Here is a 19,022-nt window from a genome sequence, read left to right on the forward strand (position 1 = left end):
GAAGAAGAAGAGAGAATGGAATGGCTGTGAGGGTTAGGAGCACTTTGAAAGTGATTTTGGACAGAGGGTGTGGGGGCAACAAGGGGTATGCTGGGTTCAGGGGCACCGTTCTGGGGAGCTTCGGCTGTGCGACACGTGGCTGTCAAGGCACAACTCGGACCGTCCGTGTTGTCCCTGCAAATCGGACCGTCCAATCTCCCTTCTCCCTGTCACACCGTCCGATTTCTTTCAGCCTAACACCACACCCTGGTAAAGCACACAGGCACCCCATATCTGTGGCCTACTCCACCAACAGCTCCATATGAAAATTAAAAAGAGTAAATTTGTTAGTGTACCGAATATTTGTGGGTAAAAATAGTATTTTATTCTTCAAATAGTAAATATTATTGTTGGGAGAATTAATTTGAAAATGAAACCAAACTCGAGTTAGTAAATACTAAAATTAAGGATGCGTTTGGTTTGTATTTTTATTTTCTATTTTTATTTTTAATATTTTTTATTTTTTGTTCTCACATCTTTTTTTCCTTACAAAATTCTAAAAACATAAACAAAATACACCCTAAAATTCTCAGAAGAAGGAAAATATTTTTTTCCAAAACATAAAAAATATCATTCTTGAAATTCAAATTCTTATCATTCTAAGTTTCCAACTTCCAAGCACACTCTCATAGTCTCATTCACTCTCATCCTATGATGCAAGGACACTGGATAAGACACACGAATTTTAAATTCTTATAAGATACGGAGACACAACATATATATAAAATATAAAGTAATTTAAGATAAATTATAATGATATTTTGATATTTATTAATATTAAAATATGAATTAATTTTTGAAAAATTATAGGTAACGAATTGTATATGCAGCCAACTTGAGTAAATTTTTTAAATTTCAAAAAATGCACTCCCAGTTTTACGCTGTGCATGTTCGTCTTCTTCTTCTTCTACATGTTTTAGATTTTTTTTTATGTTTTGGATGGTTCTTCTTTTTTAGGTTTTAGACGATTTTTTTAATAGTTTGAATTTTTTTTCTTAGCTTTTGGATATTCTTCTTCCAATATTTTTGGATGTGTTGTTTTGTTAGATTTTGAAATTTTTAAAATGATTTTGGATATCTCTTTTTATTAGGTTTTAAATGTTTTTTTTTTTACGTTTCGGATATTTCTTTTTGTTAGGTTTTACATATTCATTTTACAATTATTTTTTATGTTTGTTTTTATTTGATTTTAGATATTTTTTTTAGATTCTGGATGTTTCTTTTATTTGGTTTTAAATTTTTCTCATGATAATTTGAATTCACATCCCTTCAGAAGGGAAAATAAAAAAAAAATTCCAATTATGTTTTTTCATTAATGAGCTTTTTTTTCACTAGTTGGCTGCACTTGGCTATACTTTTAGTTGGTTACCTAACAAAGTTATTAATTTTTTAACTGTTTGTAATATTTTCTTAATTATATAAATATTTAAAATTATTTTTGTTTTAATAAATACTAATTTATATTATTCATTTCATGAATACATGTTAGATATAAGATTAGACACGCTGATACGCGATAGCATTTAAGTGTATCCGAAGAAAAATCTTTTATCTTTTAGTAAGACACAATTAACACATGCGTGTCGGACAAGTATCGTATCTGAAATATGTCTGATATGTAGATGACAACTTAACGAAATGTTCATACTTTAGCTCTTGTCTCACACACAAGGCATAGTTATAAACACTGGACTGACCTAGATGGTCAGACCGAAAAAAGGTTAACCAGTCTCAAAATCGGTCAAAGTTGAACATATGACTAGAAAAGGATAAGAACTAGTAAAACCGGTCTTGGTCGATTTTATTAGAAATCGGTGAATCGGTATATTTTTGAAAGAGAACCGGTTCAAAAAACCCTAATCTTCAACGAATCCCCCCTCCGACCTACTCCTTCACATTCACAGCACTAGTACACGACAGAGGCAGAGGTCAAAGCCTCCACCTTCTCTATCGCCACACCTCGCCGACCCTTGTATCATCGCCGCATCACTCGCGTCTTCCTCTGCGTAACCACGCCGCTCACGTCTTCCTCTGCATCACTGTTTCCCCGTGGCTTGGTTCTCTGTCTCCTTCTCTGCGTGCGTCCAACGTGAGTTTTTTTTTTATAATTTTTTTAGTTATTCAAATATTATTTTTTAATGATTTGGCCATTTGGATAATTGTTTCTGCTGATTCTATTTTAATGTAGCTGCAATAATTATTTTTTGTTGATTCTGACCCTTTCTGCGTTGTGCTTCCTCTAGCTTTGGTTTTGTGATCGGAATACTATGACACTTTATTGGAACATCAAGGCTTTGGTTCAGCTTCTAAACTTCTAAACCTGGTGAATTTTTTTCCCCTTCAATGTAGTATGGAATCAATGTTCTAAAAACTAGACTGGACCAACCGATTTTACTGCGTTAACCGGGAACCAATCGTCTGATAGATCCGCTTGACCCCAAAACCACCCTATAAAAATCGGTGAAAAAATTGGTCGAACCAGCGATTAACTGATGAACCGACTGAACCGGTTTAATTTTTTGAAGGCCCAATTCGCTCCTCTCTATCAAAACGGTGCGTTTTAGTTTAAAAAAAAAAGAAGAAAAAATAGGCAACAGAACGTGAACAACCCCCTCCCCTATTTTCTCTCACAAACCTGACCAAAGCCCCAAACCAAACTCTAAAACCATTGTTTTGAAAATCGAACCGGACTTACTGGTTCAACCAGATTAATTGGGAACCAATCACCTGACTGATTCGGTTGAAATGCAAAACCGTCTGAAAATTGGTAAAAAATCGGTCGACCCGATAAACCAGTTGAACTGGACGGTTTTTTTTTTGTTTTCAATTAAAAAAAAGAGTATTTATCTATTTTGGTCCTCAAAGAATTTTAGACCAGACACTTTAGTCTCCAACTAAAATTAATTACTCGATTGGTCCCTAACAATTAACTCCGTCAATCACTTAGGTCCTTTGCTCCGTCAACTTAACCGAAGACAAAGTAGTCCTTGACAACTCTAAAAGGGGACAAAATAGTCCATGATCTCCTTTATTCAGAAACGACACTGTTCTCCCCCAAATTTCATCATATCTCGCATAACACTAACTGTCTAACACTGTAACTTCAAGCTACACAATGCACACTCTGCAACTTTAATGTTCACAAGAAGAAAAATCCTCAACTTGCTATCAACCAATTCATACTGAGGAAACTAATGACTATGTCTCTCAAGTACTTATCGTCTTCAATGGATCCCATGAATTTAGACAGCAAGTTTGATTTGTTAAGACTCGTCATCGCCATCGCCATCTCCCTCCTCCTTTGCCCTATCATCTCCATGACCACATTGTCCATCATTCCATTCGCTTCTTTCAACTTCTTCTCTGAACCAATGTTCAGTAATCGCTTCAGTTTTTATATGAGCAGCAACGACGACATTGCTCGTTGTACTGATAGCTTGGATGCAGGTCGAAACTGTCTGCCAACTTGGACTACGAGAAAGAAGAAATGAAGCACTCATGGTCCATTCCAAATGAGAATTGTCATATGATGTCGAAGGAGAATCTTCTCATGATATCCTAATGTCCAACAATCTATATTACTTGCCAGAGAGTGGAGAAAGGCATGTCCTTGGGATAGTTGTGGAACTTGGTCTTGACGATGTGGTGGACGTTGTCGGGATTGGAGGTGATGTTGTTATCGAGAACGTGGAGGTGGATGCTTCTGGTGGGTGAAGTGCGGAGGAGGTGGGTGTACCAGTCACAGAGATTTAGAAAGTGCGTGGTCCATGACATGTTGAAATAGGTGCGACACGCGTGGTAGTTACACCATGGCTTGATCTTGGAGTTGAAGAGGAGGAAGGAAAAGATGGAAAAGAAGACTATGAAGGTGAAGAAGAAGAGTATGAATATTAGGGTTATGCGAGATATGATGAAAATTGGGGAATAACAGTGTTGTTTTCAAACAAAGGGGTCAGGAATCATTTTGTCTCCTGTTAGAGTTGTCAGGGATCATTTTGTCCCCTGTTAGAGTTGTGAGGGAGCATTTTGTCTTCCGTTAGAATTGACGGTGCCAAGGACCTAAGTAATTGACGGAATTAATTGTTAGGGACCAATCGAGTAATTAATTTTAGTTGGGGATTAAAATGTCTGGTCCGAAATTCTTTGAGGATCAAAATGGGTAAATACTAAAAAAAACATAAACCCTCCCCCTTCTCTCTCTCACACACACTAGGACCACGGAACCTAGCCCCCCTCTCTCCGCGCTCCATGGAACCCTAGCAGCCTTTCTCTCTCCCAGCCAACAACAGCAACAGCCAGCGCTCAGTGCCCAGCACCGCCGTCGCCAACGAACTCTTCTCCTTAACCAGCGTTTAGCCTCGTTGACGCCGATCCTCTTCTCCTGGATCCCTTTACCTCGCGTCGCTAGGTCTGTTCGGAGCTGCTGTTGGCGTTGCCGCCTCTGTCCTCATCGTCATCAGCCACCCTGAACTCGTGTCTCTGTCCTCGTCATCGAGCCCCCTGTCTCTCTCCCGCGCATGCGCGCGTCAAGCCTCTGTCCTCAATCCCCTCTCTATCTGAACTCAGTTTCCTTCCTCCCTCGCTGCACTTCTCTTCCTCTTTCGCCGCCGTAAGCAAAGCTACTTCAATTTATGTTTTCTTATTTTGTTATTTTACTGAGTCTAAGTTGCTGAAATCTGATTTTGAGTTGCTGATTTTTCTATTTTTGTTCATTTTTTCTTATTTTATTAAATTTTGATGGATAATGGTTGATAGTGTTTTGTTAAATTTTTGAAAATAATTTTGTTATTCTGAGTTGCTGATTTTCTAAAATAATTTTGTGTTCTGAGTTAGGATTGTTGCTAATGTGATTCTGAATTTAGTTTGGATGCTGAGTTTGAATTCTTTGCTTAATTTTCTGTTTTTAGATTCTCTGGCTTTGGATGGCTTTGAATGGAATGCTAAGAAGTTTTTGAATTTTGAGTTTTTATTGAATACTTGATTAGTATTGAGAATACAAATGTAATAGAACAAGATTCAGTTTAAGAAAGAGTGAAAGAAGAGCAGGTAAACTCTTGATTAATTAATTAATTTGTTTCAGGCCAATAACTTTCATATATATATATATATATATATATATATATATATATATATATAGTGCAAACCTTATATTTGGAAGTGTGATTCAGTTTTTAGTTCAAAATAATATGATCAATGTGTATTGATTCTCAATAATTATGCTCTCAATTTTACGTCTTTGAATTCATTTCTTTGTTTCTTATATCACAAGAATTCTTCTCTTGGAGTATTTATCTTGATTGTCAAGTAATTGAGCATGATTAGAGTCAGAAGTTAATTTAAAATTTTTTTATTATGAATTCTTAATGATAAAATATGAACAAATTATTATGTGAAATGGCAAATTTTTAAATTTTATTAATTTAAAAATTATTAAATTTGAATATTTGAAATTGTATATTGAATTTTTAATGATTTTATTATATATTTAATTAAACTGTTCAACCATGGTTCGACCTCGATTGGACCACTAAATCTAACTGGTTCAATGACCGGTTCGATTCTCGCAACCTTGCTTAAAACACGTTTCATCACCACTGCCGTGAACTCGTCGTCTCTGCCCTCGTCAGGTAGTAGGTGGCATCGCCACCGGCAGTGACAGAGGGTGCCGTTGTCATCTCTGGAAGGTTTGTTTGACCCTCTTCTCCTCGATCTTCTTCTCCTCTACGTCGCGCGAAGGTCTCGGAGCTCTTGGCGATGCCGTCGCAAATGATTGCCCGGTCTCGAACAGTTGCTCGTAGCCTTGTTTTCGTCGGTCGCGAATGGTTGCTCGATCCTCTTCAAGCGCGTCCTCTCCTCTGTGAAATCTCTACCCGAAGCCTCGTCGGGAATCTCTGTTCGGGGCCTCGCCGTCGCAAAGTGATCCTCTTTTGAGCTCACTCTGTCACCACCGTTCCTGCCTCTCCATGTCTCCTGTAACCTATTACTTCTTCAGTTTCAATTTCTAATATTCTGACTTCTGAGTTGAGTTTGTGTACTAGATTTTGAGTTTGAATTCTATTCTGAGTTTGATTGTTGCTTATTTGATTCTAAATTTAGTTTGGATGCTTAATTTGAATTTTTTTACTTAGTTTCTATGTTTTTGGATTTTTCTAGTTTTGGATATTTGAGTTTTCTATTTTTGGATTCTGAGTTCTTGTTGTTGAATATTTGATTGGAAGACTTTTGTTAAATACTTAATTAAAAGATTTTTGTTAAAATTTTGTGATTCTAAATTTTTTATTGCTGATGACTTAAATTGTGTATGTTTGTGATTAAAAATGATTATGTATTATATATATATATATATAAAAGCAGAATACCGTGCATTCGCACGGGTCATGTATATTTCTTTAGATTTAAAAGAAATAAGACCAATTTTAGGAAAATATCAGTGAAATAAAATAATATCAAATAATTTTTCTAACTTGAAATGCAATTTTATGCATCAAATATAATTTTTAAAAAATAATAAAGTATGAAAACATCGTAAAAAAAATATAAAAATATCAATTGACATAAATCTAATCATATAACAACTTTAACTTCTACTAAGAAGTTTAGCGTAATAAAAGTATAAAATGATATAGTTAATTTTTTAACAATATTTTAATAAATTCTCTACTTAAAAAATATTTATTGTATTTTATATCCAAACATAAAATTATTTTTTTCTAGTTTTAAAAAAAATCTGTTTTTAAAAGGATTAAAAAAAAAATAACCCACCCACCCCACTCGTTAACCCCCAGCAAGCCCTAGCTCCTTCCCAACCCAAAAATCCAACTTCCTGGACAGAACCGCCGCCGCCTTCCGTCTGTGTCGGCGTCTCCGTGGCCTCCTCCTTCTCCCTTCTCCGCGGCGTCTCCCCCTTCTAGCTCGGCACGTCGTCCTCTCCCAGGTGAAATCGCTGCTCGAGGCCTCCAGCTGGTGCGCCGTGGTGTCTCCGTCGTCTGGCCGTCGTGTCTTCGTCGTCTCGCCGTCGTCTTCCTGCTGTCAGTGAAAGGTTAGTGAAAGTGTGATTTACTAATTTCTGTTGATTTACTGGTTTGTGGTTGAATTTGTGATTTGTGATTTCCGATAATTATTTGTAATGCTGCTGTTGTTGTTACTTGTTATGCTGCTCAGTGTTACTTGTTATGCCGTCGTCAGTAACTGATCACTGATCAGTGTTAATTGTTATGCTGCTTAGTGGAATTTGTGATTAGTGACTTGTTAAGCTGTTGCTGTTGTTATGCACTTATGCTGCTGTTTTGTTATGATCAGTGTTTTGAATTTGGAATCTGAGTAAATGGAGTATGCTGTTTTTGAATTTTAATGGATAGATTTATTGATCTCTGGTAATGGATAATTTTTTATTGAATTTATCCTTTGAGAGCTACTGTTAGTGTGTGTTGCCTTATTAGGTTGTTGTGTTGTTTTTTAGATTTTGATAACTTATAAATTGATTAGGTCTGGCTGCTCTGTTCTGCTGCTGTTTTGTGTTTTGTGATATGCTGCTGGCGATGTGCTGCTTTGTGTTTCTATCTTGTTGTCCTTTGAATGCTGGAAATAGACTGCTTCTGCCTGGGCTGCGAAAATTAGAGCTTTTATTCTAGGATTTTTAATGGTATTGTGTTTGGAATATGAAGGATGAGCTTAAGAAGAAGTTTGCTAGAAACTATGATGTTAAGGACCCCCACACTGCGTTTTTGTTCAAGTTTCACACCCATTTTGGAGGGGACAAATTCACTAGTTTTGGTTTGATTTATAACTGTTGAGAATGCTAAGAAGTATGAGCCTAAGTACAGACTTATTAGCGTAAGATAACTCCATTTTTTGTTCTTCTGATGTGGTTTTTGTTCATAAGTGTAATTGCTATTGAATGAAAAACACTTTCATCCAATTAGGATGGATCTCTTTCAGTCTTTGTAAATTGTAAGGCTGGTACGTTAGTGCATACTAATATTAATCGTTACTGGATGAACTCTATGTATAATAATATAGTACTCCTTCAATTCTTGTCAGTGCTGTTTTTAACATAATGATAATATGTGTACTCCTTCATATTTGGAGTTTATATTTTTTTTAAAGATCTTAAGATTTTGGTTGATGATAATTTATGTATTCTTTAAATTTAGAAGATATTTTAAAGTTTATATTACTATAATTATGTTTTAAAGAGTTTATTTATAATTTATTTATTATTTTATTATAAATGGTTTTTCCGGTTGGACCACGGTTGAACCAGTTAGACCAGTGCACCAGTAAACCAGTGACTATAGCGGTTCGATGATCGGTCCGATTTTCAGAACTTTGATATTTTCAAAACCCAATCCAAACTCTTCTTTATTCAATCTCAAAAGAAATGGCAAGTATTTAGTTAAAAATATAAATTATACATTGAAAAAAAAAGTCAAAATAGAGGAAAACTTAAAACGAAAATTAATGGTGTATATCGGTCAACCTGTGATCTATCGATTGAACCAGTGATCTAGTAGTTTGACCAATTTGATCACCAGTTCGGTTCTGCCAACTATGCACGAGGGCCAAGGCTACAAGCAGAAGTAGGCAGCATCTCTGCTCGCTCATTCACGTCGTGGTCGTCTCATCATCGCTTCTATGAGTGGTGAGTTCCTACTTCCCTGTCTTCACTCCAGTGAGTTCAATCTTTAGCTTTTCTTTACATAATTAATTAATTTATTAATAGTAATTAGTTGATTTAGGTTTTTAAATTTTAGATAAGTAGAATTGGTTTTTAATTGGCTGATTTATTAGTTTTAAATTTAGGTTTTTAATCAGGTAGTTTATTAGATGATTTATTAGTTAGTTTTAACATTTATTATTTTAATTAGGTAGTTTATTGGCTGATTAAGTATTTAGTTTTGAAATTTAGGTTTTTCATTTGTTTGTTAATTGGTAGATTTAGTAGTTATTTTTTATTAGGTCTAACATTGCGTTTCTAGTAATGCTCTAGAATCCATTCATTATGCCTCATATTCAACTCTCGCCTTACAGTCCTTTTGGATAAGGATTTTGATTTTAATTATGCCTCAAATTCATTATACCTGTGTTGCTAAAATGATATTCACCATCATGTTTTAAGTTTTGGTTCTGTTCCAAATTCAGGTGTTATGCTGTTGATAAAATTTTCATTGGCACCCCAACCTAATGTTTTTTGTGTCTTTTTATCAATCATTAACTATATGCTCAATTTGGTATTTTAATTCTGAGTCTGGTGAAATATGACTGCAATTATTATTTTCTCCCACATTCATTAGGATTTTCTTAGCTATGTTGGCGACACTCGAGAGAAGGCCATCACAAGCTAAGTACCAAAAATAAGAAGCATCATTTTAAGCCATTGTGCTATTTCAAATCCGATCGCTCAAGTAAAGGACATGAACCTATTGTCAAGCTTCTTTAGACACCAAAACTCTCACCCTTTCACCCCTTTCCTCTTTCTCCAAAGAAGATGGAAGAAACCAATGATCTCTGCACAAACCCGTTTAGAAAACAGGGTTCGAGACACTCACCTTGATAACCTTGTAACCTGCATGTCCAAGTTCAGACTCATCCTTGGAATCCACACCTTCATGTCTTCCCGGAAGCGTGGAACCTTCGTTTCCCTGCAGCTCATGTCCCGCTGGAGGAACATCCTCGGACTCAACGTCCCTATTGGCTCCTTCCTCCGCAAGTACCCACACATTTTTGAGGTGTTCCTTCACCCTGTAAAGAAGAACCTGTGTTGCAGGGTCACAAGGAAAATGAAGGAGCTGGTCCTAATGGAACGTGTTGTTGTGAGGAACAATGAGTTGGAGGTTGTGAAGAGGGTGAAGAAGCTTCTGATGATGTCAGTGAATGGCACACTTCGTGTTCACGCTTTGAGGATGATTAAAAGGGAGCTTGGTTTGCCTGATGATTTCCGAGACTCAATTTTGGGAAAGCATAGTGATGAGTTCAGGTTGGTTGGCTTGGAGGTTGTGCAATTGGTTCGTGAAAATGGTGAATTTGGGGTTGTTGCTGAGGTTGAGAAATGGAGGAAAAAAGAATACACTGAAAAATGGTTGAGTGAGTTTGAGACCAAGTTTGCATTCCCAATTAACCTCCCAACAGGTTTCAAGATTGAGAAAGGATTTAGAGAGAGATTGAAGAATTGGCAGAGGCTTCCTTATACTAAGCCTTATGAGAGCAAAGAGGCCATAAGGGTTAGAAACTCGGGCAGTATTGATCGGTATGAGAAGAGAGCTGTTGCGGTTCTTCACGAGCTTTTGAGCATGACTGTCGAGAAGATGGTTCATGTTGATAATTTGGTGCATTTTCGCAGAGATTTCGTAATCGAGGTTAATTTGCGCGAGTTGTTGCTGAAGCACCCTGGGATATTCTACATATCCACAAAGGGAAAAACTCAGACTGTTATTCTTAGGGAGGCGTATAGGAAGGGGAGTTTGATTGAGCCTAATCCTGTTTACACTACTCGGAGGAACATGTTGGAGCTTGTGTTGTTGCGGCATAGGAAGACAAAACAAATGGTAGATTTTGATGAACCGAGTAAAGGGGGTAATAGTGTGGTATGTAAAGCGGATGGAGGAGTTAAAAGAGAAGGAGATTGGGTGATTCCATTCTTGGAGAGTTGTGAGGAGAAGAGGTCATTTTGATATTATGGACTATGGAGAAGGTTGCAGAGGCTATGTGAGAATTTTTTGCATGATTAGTGATTTCATGATTAATGGACCAAAATCATTCAGGTGTGGATAAGGAGGTAGTTTCTTGCTGCAAAATGGTTAGTTCTTAGTTGTATCCTAATGTAAACTTTTTATTCTGCTTTTGTTGTTCTGTTTATGTGCCTATGCACTTTAAACATCCTAATGCATCTAAAAGAGGTTTAAATACAAATGGTGTAAACTCATATATGATTTATAAAAGGACAATCTTTGTGTAGTTGACTGCCCCTAGTGGAAAAAGGTGGTTGTTGCTGCTGCTGCTTCCGAGCAATGTCCTTATGGGAGACTGGGAAGAAACAACTAACTATCATGAATGCTTGTTCATCCACATTTCCCTCCAAGGAGCTGACCCTTTCTGCGTGAAGGTATGAGTTTATTATTCAATGTCATGATAGCAATGGCCATCAAAGGGTTGTATAATATTGCTGCCAGTGCCTTCTGATGAGATTAATGTTTCTGTATTTTTCAGCAGCCATAATTCTACTAGTCACCGCTGGCTTGATCTGTTTCTAACTTTTTCTTCTTGTGGAAATTTGATTAGCTTTCGGATTTGGGTCAAATGATGCTTCCATCAAGGGAGGCTGCCAGACGAAGCTATGAAGGAACCAATTTCTTTTCCGAGTGGGATGGCAAGGATATATATGACAAGCCCGTTGTGCGTGCAAGGACCATGACTAAGGTTTGATGCTGGTCTCTTGCGACTACCTTTCCTTTATGACTAGTTTTATTATGAATATTATAATTTAGAAGTGTCGTGGTGTTGGGGGAGTTTGTTCTCGTCTCTTATTAGAGATTTATGTAAATTATAATTATTACCATTACCAATTATCCTAATATAATTATGTTAAGTGCATAGTAGATCAATCATAAAAAATTCATCATAGTTGAAATTGTTTATAATTTAAAATGGCCCAACTGTAACCAAAAGAAATAGTCTAGCTTTAGTTTGTGGCATTTATTCATTACCACCTCAACTAAAAGCACTTCAGTATTGACTTCCCCCCCATATGGGATCTCATCATTGATGGTATTGCATCACCACCTAACACACGGGTCTTTCAAAATAAAAGATTTTGAATGTCTCAGCTGACATTCATTTTAAGTTTCCAGAAAATGACTTGGAAGGAACTCCGTTCATATCGAGGGAATTAGCATCAACTCTAGAAACCACCATCACTGCACGTCTGCATACATCTTCAAATCCCGATTTATGCTTGGTCCAATTGGTGAATGCTATTTACACTTTCACAACTTCATAAAACGGGTCTTGTTTCATTGTGATGGTTGCTATTTTGAGATTGGGTGTCTATTGAGCGCTCTAAAAAGTCCTCTGTCTCTGCATGCATCAAAATTGGAAGAGACTGTCATACTGGGAGAGAAACTTGATGTGTTTTATAAAAGGTAAAGTTGTTAGTAATTTATAAATAAAATAAAGATTTAGATGTGCGTATATACTAACCTGGTAGCAACTGTTTAGAATTTAGGATTATTTAATTTATAGATGAAAGTAATTACCACATAAATCCGAGATAATACTCAATTTGGTCCTGAACTTGCATGCAAGTTTCAATTTAGTCTCTAAAGTTTCAATTGCCTTTATTTAGTCCCGAAACTTTATGAACATAACTCATGTTAGTCCTTGAAACAATTTTCAACGTACAAACGTTAACGGAACACTGTCGTGAACAGCCGGATGCCACACTAAACTTTGTGAAATGATGTCGTTTTAGTTTTGACACTCAAATAACCCAAAAACAACATCGTAAATGGTGTTTATTAAAATTTTACCTGACAAAGTAAGTGATACGATACTGTTTGAGTTATTTAAATGCCAAAACCAAAACTGCATCATTTTACAAGTTTTTACGTGACATCTTATAGTCTATAACAGCGCTCTATTAACGTTTTTATACTAAAAATCGTTTCAGGGACTAATATGAAGCACGTTTATAAACTTTGGGGACTAAATAGAGACTCGCGTATAAGTTCAAGGATCAAATTGAGTATTAACTCCATAAATCCTATTGAAAATCTAAATGGTATACATTAACTTCTTTTGGTTTGTTTTCTTCATTATAAGTGTTTATTCTGGTACGACGTTACAGATGTGCATAGCATATGAGGCTCGGTTTCATGAAATTGATTGAAATCTGGTTCAGCATGTTAAAGCTAGAAATTAGAGTATCATGGGTAAGTCAAAAAAATGAGTTGTCAAAATCCTAAGCACCCTTATGTAGATTACCATTTCAAATGCGCTTGGTGGTCGGTAGTCAGTTTGACAATAGTCCCTTAGGTTATGCTAATATTTATATATTAAAATACAAAAATATTATATAAGTTGGTGGGTCATGTTAATGTGCGAAAAGGGGAAATTATCTCCAATGAAATTTTCTAAATTTTTTACTCCTACACAAAATGATTATACCTTCCTAGTTCCTACTACTACCATTCTTCTCTGCATCAGGCTCATCATTTTAAACTCTATAATTATTCCTAGCTGCAAGCCCAAGATATCAGACTATATTTGTAGAATTGTAGCTTTGGTGAGATACATTTCCTTGCATACGAATTAAGCCTAGTTGTTGTGGTTTATTACCTGGACAATAATTATAATAATAAAAAGTAAATTAATAAAAAAAAGTTGAAAAAACATTGTATCATCTGTGGTGGCATACTCCAAATTTGATACTATAAATTGCTTTTCGAAATTTGTTGTATATTTGGAGTAAAGATCTATTGTCACTTTTGGACATAGGTGTTCTTGGAGAATAAAAATCCTAAGGTTTGTTACCCGTTATTGGCTCTCTCTTATCATTACCAAACCAAGAGCATCATTTGATAAATGTCACGACGGACCTACATACACAACATTAAAACATAAAAAGCCAATTCTGAAATTGCCCTTGCTCAGAGTACATATGACCATATGACCAAAAGTCCAAAACCCCCTGAGAGTTCCTTCCACCTTGCCCTTGTGACGTGTCTGCTTCTCGTATCCATGCAATCTCCCTCTCCACAGGTGTTTTTAACTTTTTATACCAAGGAAGCATTCTTATTATTTCATTGCCACCATGCTTATTAAACCTCACCCACCCGTATTGATTCCTAATTAATTTTCCCAACTACCATATCCATCAAAATAAACCTTTCATATTTGGATGTGGGTTATATGGATTATGAATACAAATTCAACTTACCTAGTGAACAGGGATAAGTTCATGACTTGGGATTTTGTTTATAACTGTGTTATGCTTGATTAGAATGAGATTAATATGCATGCCTATTTGTGGGACTTCAAATTATTATGGCACTATTTACTGCGCCAGAAGAAAGACTGATTGAAAAAATCTTGCAATAAAATGTAAATAGCACATGTTCCATACTAATTATGTGCTTGCAATATGCATTTGCAATTATGATTGTTGTCTTGAGAAAATGAGAAAGGAAAGGTTGTCTGTTTCTTGCATAATGGTAGCAGAAAGTGTTGATATTTATGGTGACAATCAAATCTGGTTCATACATATTCCACTCAGTTTTCAATTTTTAATGGAATCAATTGTTCCAATGCAACCATTCTTGTTACTACCATGTATTGCATAATGGTCTTTGAGAAATTGATGCTATAATGCATTTGATTTTGCAGGTCCACACAATAATGCTCATGAAAACCATTTAAATAATGAGCAGATTATGCTTGCTTAAGCATTGGGTAAGTACGACATGATACTGTGTTATACTTAAGTTACAGTCCAAGCTTTTTTTTTTTTTCATTTTCAATTTTCATGATGTAGAGGTAAAAGCTTCATAATAAAGTTTGAAGGTCCATTCAAATGAATTTAGCTCAGGACATGAAGTTTTTGGTAAACTTTCTTAATAAAGCTAGTTAGCTGTTAAAAGTATCCCTAGACTTCTTTGGACTTCAATTTTAGCAAAGCTAGTTTTTCTTTTCTTATCTTTGGTTTTGGAAAAGGGCAACAAAAATTCTTTTTTATTGATTTCAAATTGATTTGATTATGACTTATGAGAATATTCCTATTATTCTATTAACTTTAGGATTTGTGTTTGATGGATTTAATTAAGTTTTCCTTCCCATATGTAGGTTTTGAAAAGAGAAATTGATATAGTTCAGCTTCAGTAGATGGTATGCTTGTTGCCTGTTTAGAGCCCATGCCTGCTTACAAAAAGAAGCGATTTTTTCCCTTTTAATTTCAGAGTCTAATATGGATGAAGAATATTACATGCAATCTTACACTAAATTTGAAATTCTGTTAAATATCGGGAGTTGTTCATAGAGATGTTAAACCTGGAAATTTGCTCTTTTCTCGAAAACTAAGCAAGGATTACCTCATTATTTCAACCTTGCCATGGTTAGGTTGCTTCTCTTGCTACACTGTTTCTTATATTCAATTAGAGTAAAATATTTTCTACATATAATCTGATTATTTTTTGTTGCATTCTATCTAGGATTTAAAGTAGAAGTACAACAGTAAAAATAAGCTTGTCATTAATATTGGCAATATGTACATTAATGTATTCTGAAATTTAAAAATTAATAATGTTATGTGAAATTTATCGAATCCAACCCTTTTAACTTTTGGTTATTAACTGCTGGTCATGTCATTACTCCTAGAGTATGTAGTGGAGAATGCCTTTTTTTTTTTTATCATTCTTTATCTTTGCTACTTACATTCGGGTCACCTTATGTGTAACTTTCAGATTACCAAAAAGATTTTCTTTATGAAAAGCACCAGTAAGTATATTATCCCATTATGCATCCCAATGAAAACTAAAGTGAATATGTTTTATTAATGTCATCTTTTTATTGGTATACGTCTAAAAGATAAATACACATTGTCACTCTAACTATATTTCTATGTTAGTTGAATGGTAGTCTTGGAATCATATATTTCTAAAAGGTTCATTAAATGGTAGTCTTAGACACATATTTTCAATCTAGTTAAGATAAAGTTATGCATTTAGTTTACCCACTAAATTTAGTTATTAAATAGTAATGTTTGTAGTTAAAAAAAAACTGTAGTAACTCTTTTTCCTTCCTCATATAATGCATTGTAAAACTAAGTATGCTGCGCTCAAATATTTATTTGCATTTTGAGTATAATACAAAAACAATTTTCATAAGTGACAATTTTACTTTATGATCTGTTTTGATATTCATTTTAAATTAGTTATTCAAATTGAGGATTTCAGAGTCCATTTGTTATTTGTGATGTTGTCATGGTATCTATTTTAATCTAAAAATAAATTGACTTTACATTATCCGCTTATGGATCCTTACCATAGAACTTCATATCTCAACTAATTTACTTTTAAAATAGTATAAAAGAATTCTTACAGCATGATTTGTAACAAAGTACATCTTATAATTTCATCGACTGGCATTACATGGTCCCAACGAAATTTTTATAGTCACACCGTGTAAATAGATATGCTATTTCATTTTTAGACATTTTTTGTTCAACCTGAACTGGTCTAGATCTAAATATGACTATTTTTTTGTTGTTGTGTTCATGATAAGCTTCTGGTCATTTAACTTAAAAAGTATTCCCAACACCTTACTTGTGATACTTCCCAATAACATCTTACTGGACACGGCAAATAGAGATAGTTGACCCTAAACAATACAATGGGACATAATTGCTAGCAACTTTTTCATTATTAAAAAATAGTATCCCTTTAATCTAATTTACTTTTTATTATAGTCATTAATCAATTTGTAAACTTAGCCTATGCACATTGAAATCTGATCATATCACCAATTTGGTCGAGTGTATGAACCATCAAATAATCACATTTTATAGAGCCTGCATAACATTCGTTAGCATATAGATCTTTTTAAATTGTTAGACTCAAATGCAACTGTCTAGTGGGTGCAACAAACCTCCCATAATGGCTTTGTGTCTTCTAATGGAATGAGTATTGACCCGTTCTTATTTCAATTTTAAAACTATCACCAATTTGTATGCTATATTCCTTGTTCCCTAACCAATTTATATGCCTAATTTGTATCCATATTAGAATTACAATACACAAATTTTCATGACTTTTTATACAGTGTTTTGACAAAACTATTTTTCCATGGAAGTTTTCACTGTTTAATTTTTTTTTATAGTGTTCTGACATCTATAATAGTGGTTCGAACCCTGTAATTTCAATTTTTAAAATTTGGGGTTCTGTAAATCCCTTTTTAAATAACTGATGCTATCAACCTTTTTTGTGTTTTGAAAAAACTTCACTTTTTGCTACGTGCCAATTGCTTGATTCAATATGAATATGCATAAGAACTCTTATAATGAGAATATTATTGGAGTTAACAAATCTTACGTCTTTCAATGTTAAAACTTTTACCAATTAGTATGCTGATCTTCCTGTTCCCTCATCGAATAGGCATATACCTCATTTGTATCCATGAAGCAATTCATAATAGATGACACATTTTTTTGACTTTTTATACTATGTTCTGAAAAATTACTTTTCCATGAAAGTTTCCATTGCTTGCTTCCTTACATATATGGATGGAAACTTGTCATATTCCCTCGATTAGGGTTCTAATACCTTTGATATTTTTACTGGATTTTTTAATGTGATGTTTTATTGTCTTTGTTTAATATATCAACATGTATAATGGCGGTTCAAACCCTCGGATTTCAAAATTTGAGGACTCTTACGTCTTTCAATGTTAAAACTTTTACTAATTAGTATGCTGACGACCTTGTTAACTCACCGAGTAGGCATATATACCTCATTTGTACCGATCAAGCAATCCATAATTGATGACAGAATTTCTTGACTTTTTATACAATGTTCTGAAAAACTACTTTTCCATGAATGTTTCTTACTTCAATATATACGGGGTAGGAAACATGTCGTATTGCCTCAATTAGGGTTCTATTACCTTTGGCTTTGATATTTGTGATGGATTCTCTAGTGTGATTTGTTTTATTGTCTATCTTTGTTTAGAATATCAGCATCTATAATGGCGACTCAAACCTTGGAATTTCAAATTTTGAATTTTGTCTGTCTATCCATACCAAATAACTGATGCTGCCAACTTTTGGTGGTGTGTTCTAAAGAGCTTCCAATTTTCGCTAAGTGCCAAATGCTTGCTTCAATATATTTAGGTATAAAAAACCAATACCTTAAACATCTTTCATGAATTCTCTATTTTGGAATCATTTTATTTTCTGCAAAATATAACCTTACTCAAATGTCAAATCCCAACTTGAAACTAATAAATAAAATTTTCAAATTGTTAGGGGCTTGTCCATCCATTACACTTCGTGGCTTGAAGTCAATTTTTTATGATATATTCTGACAAAATGTTTATCAATTTCTTTCTGGGGTAATCTCATAAAACTATAAACCTTTAATTCAAAAGCTCAACATGCAATTTCTTTTTGCTACCATATTCTTAGTCTCATAAGTTGAATTTATCAATGTTGAGCCATTAACTCCCAACTTGTCAATCAGGGTTTAGGGTTTACTCCTTTACCTCGTCTTTATATTATGGTCTCATGATGAATTGAACCTGTACATATTCACTTTTTTGTTTGATGCCTACTATATTGCTTTATTATTCGGAAATGCCTATTCTTGGTTGAGAGACTGAGTTAATTCAAGAATTACTCTTGTATGTGCAGATGTTTTTAATCTCGCTTTTTTAATAGTTTAGAGTTTCCAATTAGGTTTCTACGATTTACAGACAATTTCAATGATTTTCTCATAATTTGAAATATTTATAATCAAATCCTTATATTATATCAAAATATCCAAACAGAAAAAAGATTTGTCATTGATGTAGGAATTCTACTTCACAAGTTTTAAACTATTAAATTCTTATTTTATTTTTATTTGTTATTTTATTTTTTCTTCTAAAAACAATTTATGTTCACTACAAAAAAATAAGTTTTTCGTTACGCTTTTAAAGTTGCCAAAAAGTGCAAATAAGCGTGCCAATAGTTTTTCGCTACGGTTTTTTAGCTATCGGCACGTTTTTAGAAGGGTTGCATTTGCAAGTGTCGATTGCTCTATCGTCATGCTTTTGTCGATCTATCGGCACGCTTTTGTTTTTTGCCACGCTTTCATCTATTGGCACACTTAAAAATATGGTTGTATGTATAACCGTCGAAAAGTGGACATACAGTCACTTTTAACACATGCCAAAAAATGGATATACAGAAACCCTCTTAAAGCATGCCAAAAAGTGAAAATATGTCGTTACACTTTTAA

At 34.5% G+C, this 19,022-nt stretch overlaps 1 protein-coding gene and 1 long non-coding RNA gene across 22 annotated transcripts; both read left to right on the forward strand.

The window, feature by feature from the left end:
- The first annotated feature begins 6,751 nt into the window (after positions 1–6,751).
- On the forward strand, positions 6,752–15,352 carry LOC112775244 (protein ROOT PRIMORDIUM DEFECTIVE 1). 21 transcript variants are annotated; one of them, XM_072228074.1, is made up of 9 exons: positions 6,752–7,078; positions 7,525–8,680; positions 9,333–10,834; positions 10,994–11,140; positions 11,317–11,454; positions 11,886–12,176; positions 12,881–12,965; positions 14,419–14,484; positions 14,875–15,352. In XM_072228074.1, the coding sequence occupies exon 3, from the start codon at positions 9,453–9,455 to the stop codon at positions 10,707–10,709; it is 1,257 nt and encodes a 418-aa protein (XP_072084175.1). In that variant the 5' UTR covers positions 6,752–7,078; positions 7,525–8,680; positions 9,333–9,452; the 3' UTR covers positions 10,710–10,834; positions 10,994–11,140; positions 11,317–11,454; positions 11,886–12,176; positions 12,881–12,965; positions 14,419–14,484; positions 14,875–15,352. The 21 variants fall into 21 exon arrangements, with proteins under 21 accessions (XP_072084175.1, XP_072084176.1, XP_072084173.1 ...); XM_072228075.1 differs by lacking the exon at positions 12,881–12,965 and adding an exon at positions 14,567–14,635; XM_025818752.2 differs by having other exon boundaries at positions 6,800–7,078; positions 8,574–8,680; positions 11,879–12,176.
- A 2,401-nt stretch (positions 15,353–17,753) lies between these two features.
- On the forward strand, positions 17,754–18,412 carry LOC140182057 (uncharacterized). Its single transcript, XR_011877909.1, has 2 exons — positions 17,754–17,914; positions 18,050–18,412. It is a non-coding gene; the product is annotated as an uncharacterized lncRNA (long non-coding RNA).
- The last annotated feature ends 610 nt before the right edge of the window (positions 18,413–19,022 follow it).

Source organism: Arachis hypogaea, chromosome 19 (assembly GCF_003086295.3).
Source record: "Arachis hypogaea cultivar Tifrunner chromosome 19, arahy.Tifrunner.gnm2.J5K5, whole genome shotgun sequence".
Taxonomy (NCBI): Eukaryota; Viridiplantae; Streptophyta; class Magnoliopsida; order Fabales; family Fabaceae; genus Arachis; species Arachis hypogaea.

Bases quoted from the DNA above. Each gene is read 5' to 3' on its own strand.
- LOC112775244 (XM_072228074.1), top strand. From the start codon at position 9,453: ATGAACCTATTGTCAAGCTTCTTTAGACACCAAAACTCTCACCCTTTC.